The 14,451-nt window shown below is 37.6% G+C and overlaps 1 protein-coding gene across 8 annotated transcripts in view; it reads right to left on the bottom strand.

Annotated features, from left to right (window-relative positions):
• Positions 1-14,451, bottom strand: part of marchf8 (membrane-associated ring finger (C3HC4) 8) — a 99,916-nt gene that overhangs the window by 11,449 nt on the left and 74,016 nt on the right. For 7 of the 8 annotated variants that reach the window (XM_081350676.1, XM_081350679.1, XM_081350678.1 and 4 more), the window contains 2 exons: positions 6,101-6,180; positions 578-758 (listed from right to left, as the gene is read on the bottom strand). In XM_081350676.1, the coding sequence (XP_081206802.1) occupies positions 578-758; positions 6,101-6,180 (261 nt within the window). Of the gene's footprint in view, positions 1-577; positions 759-4,961; positions 5,793-6,100; positions 6,181-14,451 lie in introns of all 8 variants that reach the window. The other variant, XM_081350683.1, reaches the window with a different exon arrangement.

Genomic DNA, 14,451 nt, shown 5'->3' with positions numbered 1-14,451 from the left:
TATATATATATATATATATATATATATATATATATATATAGAGAGAGAGAGAGAGAGAGAGAGAGAGAGAGAGAGAGAGAGAGAGAGAGAGAGAGAGAGAGAGAGAGAGAGAGAGAGAGAGAGAGAGAGAGAGAGAGAGAGAGAGAGAGAGAGAGAGAGAGAGAGAGAGAGAGAGAGAGAGAGAGAGAGAGAGAGAGAGAGAGAGAGAGAGAGAGAGAGAGAGAGAGAGAGAGAGAGAGAGAGAGAGAGAGAGAGAGAGAGAGAGAGAGAGAGAGAGAGAGAGAGAGAGAGAGAGACCAAGCCAATGTTGATTCTTGTTTTATCACAAGCTCTGTCGCATTCTCTTTTTTCCAGCTGACTCTATTCTGTTGGGCCTATTTTTGTTTTTTAAACAGGTGATTCCCCGGAGGTTTGAGAGTAACTAATAGGACCTTATTGTAAAGTGTTACCCCATATAAAAGCTTTTCATAGCATGTTTGTCACTTGGTAGAGTCTGTAATGTTGTGTATGTGCAGTATGAGCAGGTGCTCAATCCATATATTTTTGCATCTATATATGTATATGTCTGTGACATTACCTTGCGGAGTGGCTTGAGCTTGGTCTCCATGATGAAGTCATACTTGCAGAGCTCGCAGCAGCGTGTGTCGGAGCTCTTGATCCACTGCTGCAGGCAGCCCTGATGGACAAACCGCAAACTCCCAGTGCAGTGACAGGGGGTTATCAGTGGACTCTCATCATCCCCCTCACAGTGACAAATCCTGCAGTTTATTTACAGAGAGAGAAAGAGAGGGAGAAACACTCGGTCATCCTCCTAAAACCACTGCAGAGCAACATGAGCAACCACACACACACACACCGGAATCCTATAATACTGGTTGTCTTGTGACGCATCTGCAACTGCAACTGATTTTAATATTTGAGAAACAATTCTCAACAAAAAAAAAAGAAGAAAAAACACTTTTTAAAGTGACTGACTATGTAGTGGACACTAGGACCAAAGCTGTTGCAGGATAAACATACCACTAAATCAGAGGTCAGTGGCTGGGAATGACATACTTTGTTTCTGTGTTTTATTTGCCATGTCAGTGCCACACTGTACACATAAATCTAAAATTTCTTTAAAGGGTTTGTGGAAAGTAATTCTCAACAAATACATCAACAGAACCTATAGAAGCGTACAACCGTTAAACTTTAAATCACATAAGCAGGGGGAAAAGGAAAAGCAAAAGCTGTTTGTTAGTGGAAGGAAGGCTGGATTTGTGGAGACTGTCCAGAGGGAGAGCAAGATCTAAGCCGAAGGCTCAATTTATTCTCCATGTAATCTCATCGCTGAGAAACAAATGAGATGTATTGAGATTGGATTTGTATTTTTCTTCCCTATGGGCTGCTGTGCTTTTTCTATCACTCATGGGCATTTATGCATTTGAATTTAATTTCTGACTCAGCCACTGTTTAATAAGCTTAGAGGTAAACAATAAGAGGAAGCAACATGTACAAACAATTGTGTGCCAAATGTCAAGATTCATATTTCGAGGATGTCAGCGCCATTGTCCCGCTGATGCAAGCGGCAGTTCAAAGTGAATCACAGGTGAGTTCACATCTCACTGGTGCTCTTCAGATGACACCACACATGACTGGTAATCTCGAAAGGACATCATTTTAAAATAGAGATCAACTGATATTTTAATGACCAACTCCATATATAATACTAATATAAAGGGTAAAATTAATAATAAAAATACATGGATAGATAAATAGACAGACAGATGATCAATAAATTAAAAATAAAATAAGAATAAATAGAGGTAAATATTAATTTGACCTGAATTATAACACTATGAATAATTTAAATAAATAAATAAATAAATAAATAAATAAATAAATAAATAAATAAATAAATAAATAAAAAAAAGAGCAATTTTACCTGCATTAACAACACTATGAATTATATAATATATATAAAAATACAATACAATTTTGGAGAAAACATAGATAGATAAATGGACAGATGAAAAAAAAAATATTATATAAAATAAAAAATAAAAATAATTTTACCTGAATCATCACTACTACTACAACTTATTTATGATAGCTGCAACTGAGATGTAATGAGACAAACTAAATTGCGGAAATTAAATGAATATATTTTGAGAAGATTTACTCATATTTAGGTGGGGGGGGGGGCTACATTTCTGTGCTAGCAGATCTCAAAGTACAATGTCAGTGTCATGGGTTTGCTTCTCGTGATAAAATGCACACTTTCAATTCTGTAAGTCACTTTAAATAAAACAGAGTTGGCTGACTTCATTAAACATTCCAAGCATTTCAAGCAGCAGTACTTTCCAGAGGAACAAGGAAAAACTATTTATAGACAACCATAAATTGAATCCCTGATGTTTATACTTACTGACAGAACAACATACAATAAATGACATTATGGGAACAACACACGTTTTAGCCATTTTAATGGATGTAACAATCACATCCTTCACGATACTGGCCCTCTAAATGTTAACTAGCTGCCGTGGGCACAAATGAGAGGGAAGATTGCTTCCGTGTCAGCGTCCAGAGGAGGCTTTTCAGACTGAATGACCAGGATAATAACTATTTTCAGAAATGCCTGATCCACTCAAGGCTCTACAAGATTAGTAAACAGCACAGACAAAGAGAAAAAGCAAGCCTGTCACATCTCCATCATCTTTTACGTGGCTTTACAGCCCATCTGAGCACAGTGTGTAATAACTTCCACGAGGGCTGAAGGCACGTCGCTTTAATGGGGTCCTTTTGTTTATGATCGGTCGTTTTTTTTTTTTTTTTTTTTACTAAAGGCTAGATTAATTTCACTCTCTCACTTCCTATTTAAAGCAGATTGTATTAAAACCATCATGTAGAGCTAGATTAGATTAAATTAGAACAGAAAGAATCAATCCAATTACCACATTTAAGACATTCTATCCGGCCTTTTCACCCATGAGTTCACTGACCTGATGTTCTGGAATAGTGAAATTATTTCATTAGACAAACATTCACTCTCTATAGCACTGTATTAAAGTAGATACACACTGGAAGATGATCCTATATGATTAATTCTATATCCATTTTTAATCCTTTTTATGATATTTGATGTGTATAGTGCATGATATGTATTTGCAGTGACATGGCTGAAATGTTTCATACAAGTAATGTTTTTTTTTTTTCACATTTTCGTAGTTTTCACTAAATTAACATATGGGAAAAAAATTAATTATTTTCATTTATATGCACCAATATTATCAATACATTTTCAACATGCTGTATATTATCACTAAATCATTTTAATACATGAAAAATGTCACATGACTTCATTGAATGTTTTTGGGTGCAAATGATTAATTGAATTAGATTTTTAAATATCTATCTATCTATCTATCTATCTATCTATCTATCTATCTATCTATCTATCTATCTATCTATCTATCTATCTATCTATCTATCTATCTATCTATCTATCTATCTATCTATCTATCTATCTACAAATATAGTTCATCTATATATAAATAAATAAAACACATATAACTGCAGATGTGAACTTAACACAAAACAAAGAGCAGACATGAATACAATTCCTATATTATTCCATGACTAGATCCCTCATAAACTAAAAAATTCAGATGCTGCTAAAATATACAAATGCACCGGTACATGGGATGTTCCTCCCACATAAAATGTGTCCTTGCCATGGGTCACACCTCAAGACACCTGAGCATACTTTGTGGCAGATCTCCAAGCTCTGGTTGGTTTAAACCAATAAGTCTTGCTGGCTGATCTCTAAATGTCAGCTATTTTAAGAGCACATGTGTTTTCACAGCACCGCGTGAGTGGTAATACATGTGGGAAGAAACCTCACCTCACCCTTAAGAAAGATGTACACAATTGGTATAACACAAGATGTCTAGTAAAGTGCATGGAATAACTTTAGCTTTAATTTACATAACATCATCTTCTCAAAAACCTTGTTGGATGTAGCCACTTTCCAAACAAAGATAGGCTGAATCCAAACATTCATACTTCCCTACTATTAAGTAGGTGAAAAATAGTATGTGAAAAGAATACTATGTCTGAATTCACAGTATTTATTAAACAGTTGGTGAAAAGTACCAGGATGACATACTACTTCTGACGAGATGTGAATCTGATAAACACTTTACTATCCCATGAAGCCACAGTAGAGGAGTTGTGAATGGTAATGAAGCGATGCAACTGACACTGGTAGATCACATGACAATGACAACGTGACGAATGTATTCAGTACCTACCAATTTGACGCAGCCACATTATTTTTCTATATAAAGCACAGAGGAGTTCACTTGAAAATTACTTCCTGAAATCTGAGATGTCAAAAAGTATTTGTGAAAACCAATAGTCATATTCTTAAGTACTTAGACTTCTAAGGTATTTTTGTTTTAGTTAGTCATCGGCAAAGCCATTTACTCCTTCACAAGTTGCGTGCTAATTGTTTCCTGAGGCATCCATGAGGCCTATTCAGGTTATTTCACCTCAAATACCTAAGCCAGAGAGCCACAAACAAAACTGCAATCAGATCTCAATCTCCATTCTACCTAAACTTCATCATTCGAGAAAATACCATAAGTATCGATTGGATCTCTCAGAGGAAATCTGCTTGGATTATTCATGACAGTGCTGTGTGACACAATATGTATCCCGCACAGCAGGCTAGACGCTTCCTCTTCCACACTGTGGATCTTTAACACACTCACAACTCCACCCATATACGAGCCTTATCATCGATTGCCATTAGCAAAACGATCACAGCACTCTGGCTCTAGCAGGAAGGATAAACAGGGACTGGTAGGAAATAAATATCCAGATGAGGGCTGTGGAGGGACTACAAGGATGAATAACCCTAGAGGTGAAGCCCATGGGTAAGAGGAGCTGGGCGGGAGTGAGTAAGCCCCACCAACCTGCAGCAGTCCCCCGACATGGAGTAGGGCGACAGCGGCCCGTTTTTGTCTGACAACGGAGAGGAGCATTGGTCCAAGTCGCTGTCCTCCTCGAGAGAGCAAAGAGGAGCCTCTAACCCCTCCGTCTTCAGCTTCCACCGAGACGAATTGTCCTCAAACACTTCGTCGTCTCCCATCTCCTCCATACAGCAAGACTCACCGGCGTCCAGCATGGCGCTGGATGACTTGGCGATGTGGAGCCTTGAAGCATAGCTTCCCATCTCAGACGCCTGCAGACTTCCGGCGGTGAAAGAGCGGGTGAGCGGAAAGATGAGGCGCAGGAATTTGGAGCTTCTTTGACAGTCTGAATGTGGAGGAGCAGGAGGAGCCAGGCAGTTCTCAGGCCTTGGGTTGGAGACGTATTTGTAGTTGTTGAGGAAGGATGGAGGCTGAGAAGCAAACAGAGGGGGAGAGTTGGCTTGACCATTGAGGGCTTTGATGTGGCCGTCTTGCATGAGTTGTTCCTTCTCCACTCCCAGCTCCCCGTCCGAACAAGTGCGGTCTATAAAGTGAAGACCGCTGCATAGGCTGTCCATCTTTTGTCCCACATCATTCAGAGACTTTGAGAACTTGAGACTGCCTCCTTCTGGTTTCAAGTTGACTGATGGTTTGAGTAGAGAGAGCCATTCTGTGCCAAACAAGGTCCTATTTTTGGGTTTAGTGGGAGAGTCCAGGCAGAGCGTGGTCATGGTGACACACTGAGATGCTGAGCTTTTACCATTAGAGTTCAACAGCACTACAGTGGCCTGTAAGGGCCTCTGTGAGCCCAGGTCCTGAGCGAGGTCATTAGAACTGCATTAGAGAGGAGAGGGATGGGACAGAAAGAGAGGTGCAGAAACAGAGATGGGAAGAGAGAAAACGGACGTAAAGATACATGCAACATGCATTAGAGAACAAATGGAGAAAGATTACAAAAAGACAGGTGGGAGGAACCAAGAGGAAAGTTAGAAAACAAAATGGCAGAATCAAGATGGATGGCAATGTTTGCCCACTGATGCTCTGACAGTTCAGTCTCTCTCTAGATCTTTTTCTCTCTTTCAGTACATGATCAGACTGCAGGAGCATAAAGACGCTTCAGGATTGAGAGATGGCAAACCTACCTGCATATATCCTGGTTCGAGGGCGTCACTGAAGTCCTGGGGAAGCTGTAGGGAGCGTTCACAGAGGTCGGACTTCCTGCCTGTATGCAAAACAGAGACCATAGCAGCAAATTAGAAACATTAACTTAATCAGCACTTCTTGATAAAAAATCCCAGTCCTTGCAAGGCACAAAAAGTAGAGTTAGCTTTTTGTTTTTGGTTCGGCATAAATTAAATGTATCACAGCCACTTTGCCATTGTCACAACATATAGCACATCATTTAAAATATGTGCTAAAGTTCAGTAAGATTAAATTAAAAGATTAAAAATTAAATAAACTTTATTCAGCAAGGATGCACCAAATCAGCATATCAGAATAATTTCTGAAGGATCATGTGACACTGAAGACTGGAGTAATAATGCTGACAATTCAGCTTTGCCATCACAAAAATAAGTTACATTTTAAAATATATTCAAATAGAAAACAGTTATTTTAAATTGTAATAATATTTCACAATATTGCTGTTTTTATTTTTATTTTTTTAAATGCAGCCTTGGTAAGAGTGAAGAGTAAAAAAAAAACTTTTGGGTGATATGTGTATGGTTAAATATATGCATGTAAGATAATACCAATCATGATTCAGTATGTAAACAGTTCGAAGAAAGAGGACATATTATTGATGCAAGTTAATTTTTAAATGTTGAACATTATCTACGTCAATGGAAGATTTGAAATAGAAAGTGGGGGGAAAAAAAGTTTACATTAAAGATAAAAAATATTTGAAAACTCTTTCACACAGACAAACTAATATTACCTGGCCGTTCGAATCAAACCAACATGGATTGCATGCGCAATGCTTGATTCCATCATTTATGTCCCAGACTAATTACATATCGATTCGATCTGTAACAAACAGAGAATTTATAGCCCTGAGCCTGACAGGGATCAATACAGGATAGAGTGTCCGGAACTGCCCTCTACACTAACACACAAGCTGACACACAGTCACACAAATTCACATCTTTGATGAATAATGTTCAAAGAAACTAGGAAATAATATTGTGTTGAGGCACGACAAATGTGGAAGTATGCCTGAGTAAGCTGCGCTTTACATTAGCACTTCTATTAAATCTTAACCATGATTTCATTTAGTTTACATTCACAAACATACACATCCTTTTGTTTATGAAGGCTGGAACATTTTCAAACATTTAAATGGTACTTTCCACAAATGAGGTACACAATAGAGCCCAGGGTTGGGCAGTGTATCGTGTTTGTATGATACATCGATATATACATTTTTAAAATAAATGACAGCTATCGAGGCAATATTGTTTATATCAATATTCAGTAGTTTGATATTACGAGTGCACCTGAAAAATCGCGGAGGACACAAAGTGAACTGCTGCGCGGAAAGTGCACAATTCAATTTGCCCTAAATATAAGACATGCATTACATTAAGGGCTTCACACGTAAGATATAGTTCACCAGTAAAGTTTAAAGTGGCTTGCCCTGTCAGATGCTCTGACTGATGTATTAATGCGTTTAAAATGGGTGTATATTTTTAAAAATCTAAATTAAATATTACAGACAATTAAAAAGATTTGCAGATTAAAAATAATAATAAAAAAAAAAAAATTAAAAAGTTACTTTTTTGGAGCCACATATTTACACTGTGTTTTTGGAATTTAAAAAAAATATTATGTACGTACAGTATACACATTTACTTAATATATCTAGTAATAAAACACATTGGATGTGGTGTTCTTAAGAATAGTGGAAAGTGGCAAATGTGTTTATGTCTATGTTACACAGTCAAGTTGTGACGACAGCGTGAACGCGAGTAACTCCGGCTTCATGCAGCCCCAGTCAGCAAGATAAGGTTAATTTTCAAGCTTGACAGAGTGTGTGTTTGTGAAGAGAAGACTCCTTCTGAGATGTGATATACACACAGTCATCTGAGTCAAAAAAACAAACCAAAAAAACCCACAAACCCTTGGTAAAACCACATAGCGACTGCTTAAAATTGGAAAGAGATGAGGCACAGAGTCTTACATGTGTCGACAAAAATGCTAGTAATGGAATATAGTCCAGCAGTTATGGAATTTGCCTCTAGCACATTTTAAAGTACAGATTCAATCTACCTGTGAGTACATTTGTGTACATAAAAAAAAAAACTTGTTTGTGGAGGCCAAAAGCTTGTCACACTATGGGAGTTATTCAGAGATAATGGAAAATCATTCATTCTCAATTGCAAACATCGAACTGACATTAGCTCAGACCTGTGAGACAAGTGCTAAAGCAGAACAGACATTTTATAAACAAGGCTCATCACTGCATGTGGTTTTAGTTAAGATGTTGACAGCATGTTTTAATGCCCAGCTCACACTGACAGCAATTTTATCACTGGAAGCTGCCAGGTCGATAGCAGGCATTCCTGATGCTGGATGCCAGAAGATTTAAATATTTTAAATGAAAAGTTTTGCCAGTAAAAAAAAAAAAAAAAAAAAAATAGATGTCATTCTATTTTGACAGATTTTTGTCTTCCTCAAAATATCAAGATGCAAGGGAAAGTGTTTGTATATAAACTGCAGCAGAGCAAAATGCATCATATTGTTCATATAACAAGATGAACGATTATCGATGCATGAATTAAACGTTGAGAAAACTGAATTTCTGATATGGTTTTCCCCGCTTAATTTTTAACAAACTGAACAGAAGTCAGATCGCATCAAGTTCAAGGCATTGACGCTTGCGTACAGATCTGTCACAGGCTCAGCTCCCTCCTACTTTCACTCACTCCTACGAGTCTACATCCCTACCAGACGCCTACGATCGGTCAACGAGCGACGCCTCGTGGTTCCATCACAGAAAGCCACAAAATCACTTTCCAGAACATTCTCATTCACAGTTCCGTGCTGGTGGAACGCACTCCCCGCCCTCATCCGGAATGCAGAATCCCTGACAACATTCAAAAGACAGCTGAAAACCCATCTCTTCCATGAGCACTTAACCTCTTAAAAAAAAAAAAAAAAAAAAAAAAAAAAAAAAATTGCTTTCCCTTTGAAACATCACTTATCAGGCTTATGCTACTCTGAATAATGCCTGAACTTCGTATCTTGAGCACTTCTTGCGTTGTTGTTGTTTTTGCCTCTTCATGATGACTCGCTTAATTTAGTCCTAACTTGTAAGTCGCTTTGGATAAAAGCGTCTGCTAAATGACTAAATGTAAATGTAAATGTAACAGTGAAATCACCCACAGTCACATTCATTTCTCAGTCTTATCCCTTTACTCCGCTTGATTGTCCCAGAGAAGATGAATCACATAATCTCCACTGACTTCACTCCCATTGGTAGCCGGCCGCCTCGTCAAGTTGCTGCTGATTTGCATAAAGTTGCACTCATCTTTGTTGAGTTGAGTTTCTAGACAAGCCCACACAGCATCGCCAACAGTCGCTGTCACATTTATGTTAGAGCTCAATTTAATGGGCAGCAATTCAAGAAATCTCCAGCTTCTTTCCCTCATATTTTCGAGACTTGAATGTTTTTTTTCTGGTCAGCACAGGAAAAACATCAGAAGTGCACAGATGCAGTTTAGAGAGAACATTATTGGTATATAATGTGTTCTAGCCTTCAGATGCTGAGAGCAATTTTTGTCAGTGTACTAACTTCCACCAGACTCAAATAAGAATGCCAATGTAAGTATGATGGACTAGTGGGGATGCTCAAAACAAAGAGCAATGTTTTGATAGCCCAACAATGCACAATGTTAACACCTTTCATAGGAATTTGATTGGCTTACTATGAATTTGTAAAATACTTAGTGCACATTAAGCTGATATAAGAGAAAAGAAGGTTTGGGGTCAGCAGGTTTTGTTTTTAAATTTTAAAGAAATTACTAGTTTTATTCGGCAAGGATGCATTAAATTGACCAAAAGTGACAGTTAAAACATTTTTATATAATATTTTAACTCTAAACTTTGCATTTAACAAAGAATACAGAAACAAAAAACATATCACGGTAACAAATACAACAGCACGGCTGTTTTCAACATTGATAATAGTAAGAAATGTTTCTTGAGCAGCAAAAACACATATTAGAAGGATTTCTGAAAGATCATGTGACACTGGAGTAATGATGCTGAAAATTCAGCTTTACAATCACAGGAATAAATTACATTTAATAATATATTCAAATAGAAGGCACTTTAAATTGTAATAATTTCACAATATTACTGTTTTTACGTTTTAATCAAATAAATGCAGCATTAATGAGCATAAGAGACAAGGCTTTCTGAAAGGACCATCACCCAAACTTCAAAGTAAATGTTTGTGACTTCAATTCTGTTATCGGAGAACAGAAAGGAGAAAGAATGAGGATACATAACAAGAGAGGGAGAGTAAAGCCCATGCCTTGCACAGCAAGCCTTCATAAGACCTTCTGATCTCTTTCTCTCTCCACAAAGCTACTGTAAAGTCTGCGTGTGCCGTCCGCCTCTGGAGGGCTAAATAGCTCCCAGTGACGAGTGTTATTCTGGGAGTTGTCCTCTCTCCATGGCTCCATTCATCACACACACACAGAGCACAGTGACCTAGCAACTTGGGCCAAGATTACACGCTCCAAAATCTTCCTCAGCCGACAACATAAGCACAAGTGTGCAAAGGGCCAGACAACTAAGGTTAATACACAAGCTGAACAGTTTAATTACAAACAAAACCACAAAATGTTCATACTGTTAAATTGTATCTGACAAATGGGAAAATGTCAAAGTACAAAATAGATTTCAGCCCATTTTCATGGTCTCCTGGCCCTAAGCCGTAAGATATCACTAAATCGCTCACTTATATTTTACATATACTGAGAACCTACTGTTTCCCATTATCCACCTACAGTAGATGCCTACAAGTCATTATCAGTCTTTAAAAAAAAAAAAAAAAAAAAAGTCATGTAAAACAGTGATTCTCAACCTTTTATACTCCAGTGTCCCCGTTTGTTCACAATATTCAAAAATCCAATTACTTTTCCAGTTGTTCCAGATTATCCGGATAAGAATAAAGGCCTCCTGGTTTAGAACCACTGGTATAAAGTGTAAATGAACTTGTGAAACAGAAGATTATATTATTAACTTGATAACTCTGTAACTCTGGCAATAAAGGTCAGTTCATGGACAGTTAATGTGAATGAGGAAATAAATAATTACACACAGTAGGTTTTCCGTTGATAGCATTATTGCATAAATGATAAAAAAACCCAGTGTGACGCAGTTAGTAAGAATGTTTCATAATGAGGTGGATTTGAGTTTCTTGTGATCTTTTGGATTGAACCTAAAAAGCAATCAAAAGGAAATAAGGAAAAAGTTGCGTACAGGGGCCGGTTTCACAAAGATAGACTTTGACTATGGCTTAGATATAGTAGATAGTTAGACTTCAGATAGACATCTAAATCAGACCGTTGCACAAAGCACTTAAGACTCTGACTATCTTAAGTAGGACTACACTGCAATGCATTCTGGGTAAAATAAGACACTTTTCAAAACAAAAAACATGGCGGATCGAGTAAGCGCATTCAACCGCTCAGTGCAGTTTACCCCAGCGGAAAATATGTGTTTGTTGGAGGAGTATAAATGACGGAATATGTTTTTATGTTTCCACTGTTCGATCGCGCCCGTGCCTCTCTCTCTCTGACACACACACACACACACACACATTCCAGCATTGCAATCTTGACGCAGCCTGTTATTATGCAGCGTTCACACTAAACGCGAATAGAGCGTCAAATTCGCGTCTAGTTCGACGCTTGAACATTTTAAATCCATTCGCATTGGACACGCGTATAAAGCGAGCGTTTGAAGCGAAATAGATGGGCATTCAGAGCTATGACTTCACTATGACACTACTACCCCCTGTTTGAGCAGTCACGGTGTATTGCATTTCACGCATCGCCCGTGACGCTTGCGTATGAAAGGAAGCGCGTCGATCGTTGCTCGCGCTGACTATGTTACAAGGACATTTTACTTGGGAATGTAGTAACAAGAAGAAATGTTTAAATTATGAGCCATTTTCCCTTTTCTTTTGGCAGTTTGTAATGTAACTGATTGTTACTGCTGGTTGCCAAGGTAACAGAGTCTTAGACCTAAGTTAGCCTGGGGGTAAGGTGTCTATTTTTTTTGGTCTAAATTAAGTCAGTCTTTATTTTTGTGAAACAGTTTAACTTGCATTAGACTAGTCTATGAGCAAATTTTAGACTTGTCTAACACTATAGACCGGTCTAAAATAGCTTTGTGAAACCGGCCCCAGAAACAGAATGATAATCAGCACTAAATACAAAAGCCTTTAAATAAGCAAGGTTTTGTTTCCAGACTGTTCAACCCGAACCAATTTTCTGGAAGCAACTCTGCAGCTAATTGTTTGTACATTATCATCTGCACAATTTGAGGCATATGTCTACAGAATGATTATGGAAATGAACGCAGATGCTGCCATAAAAAAGGTCTGTCAATCACTTTCATGTGACACTTGATGTGATGAGGCAGAGGGATTCACAACAGATGTTCTACCCTCCTTTAAAAACGTACTTAAACTAGGTATATTTTACCTACACAGTCCTCCTGCCTGCTATATGTCAGACAGACAGATATTCCTGCCCCAAACCCACACCATTGTTTTAGCTAGTGTTGCTGAGCAATGTAAAAAAATAAAAATAAAATAAAGTTGCTGCCTTAAAAATTTTTAAGTACAATGAACTTGGATGTTTATGTTATTTCAACTTAAATTACATTAAAGTTGAATGTTGTACGACTTAATAAAAAAGTTGAAAATTGCTTAACTTCTAAAGTTTTAAAGCAAGTTTAAAGCAATGTAAAACACACGTTGTCATAACTTATTGATCATGTATTTTTTACAGTGTGAAGTTTGCCAAGTTCTCTGCATTTCATTTTATTTTAAGATTGAAAAAAAAAAAATTCACTAGTTTCATCTAGTAATTCTAGAAACATCTAGTTTCAATAAAAATGTAACTTATCATTTAGTCACCCTCATGTTGTTCCAAACCTGTTTGATTTTGTGTTGTAAAACACAAAAGATATTTTAAATGCAGTATCTACGTAAAATGATTGAACCCCATTGATTTGCAAAAAATGCATTTAAAAAAAGATCACCTTTGTCAGTCATATGGGATTGGAACAACATGAATAATAAAAAAGGTATTTCATATTTGGGTGAATTATTCCTTTAAGGCTGGGGAGATTAACTCAACCAGGAAGATTCTGGATAATAATAACACTCACATGGATCAGTTGAGTGTGTTGTTTTGTTTGATTGCTTAATGTGCGGCTGAAATGACAGAGCTGACAGGAACACCCCATGGACCCCTATTAGGACCCTTTGGGTTTCTCAGCAGTCAAAACCTTGTCATGCAGCATGAGTGCGTGTCGGACACTGAAATGATAACAACTGTAATGGGACCTCTTATGTTATTAATCCTGTCGGAAACAAATGAGCTCTGGAACGATGAAACGTTTCTTTCCGCTGGGGATGAATGCAGATCATCCTGATGCTCCTGGGTGCAAAACAGTCAATTGAACATATGCTACAGTACATGAGGTTTTAAAAGTAAATGAAGACAAACTTTTCCCTAACTAGTGGGACATCATTTTGATTATGTAATAGGTAGGTGTGGCTCTGAGGCTCTGCCTTCTTTGAAGTGGAAATGTTCACCGGTTCATTTCTTCTGTTCAGTCCTGCTCAGTTCAGACACAAGAAAATATGAACACACTGGACTGTGGAGAGCTGCTTTAAAGTATTAATTGATTTAATTCAAATTAAAAGACACACTGACACTTTTCTTCATGTATAATATTATAAAGATACTTTAAAACAATATTTTTTATGCAGATGTATATAAATACTGTAAACGTGACGTGACTTGACTGGAGTGGCTGGTGGAAATCTGTCCACATCGCTATAACCGGATCCTTTCGTAACTAATGTTTTCTCACCACTGTCATTTTTGTTGTGTGGTTTTTTTTGTTATTCTGAGAAAGAAAAAAAAAAGAAAAAAAAAAGTTGCACATTTTCATCTACACACTGGTCCAAGCAGAGTGGGTGGCGTCTATAAGCCTATAAGCGCTCAAGGCTTGAGCCTGAACCCTGAATGTCTTGAGCTACACCAGTGGAGCGTTTTTCAGAACAGGTGACCCTGACATCTATTAGTTCATGTGAAGGGTTTATCTGTTAAGAGGCTCAATGTTACGCAGAAGTGCAGTAAATCTCCACTAAGAGGAAGAGAACCATGTTAGAGTGAAAATGCCTGACAGATATGTTTCCAACATGAACGCACTCGCTAACATATCTGTCTATAAATAGTCAAAT

The sequence above is a fragment of the Scardinius erythrophthalmus genome (genome assembly GCF_964197995.2).
Source record: "Scardinius erythrophthalmus genome assembly, chromosome: 21".
Lineage (NCBI taxonomy): Eukaryota > Metazoa > Chordata > Actinopteri > Cypriniformes > Leuciscidae > Scardinius > Scardinius erythrophthalmus.
This window is presented reverse-complemented; position numbering and strand designations above follow the sequence as displayed.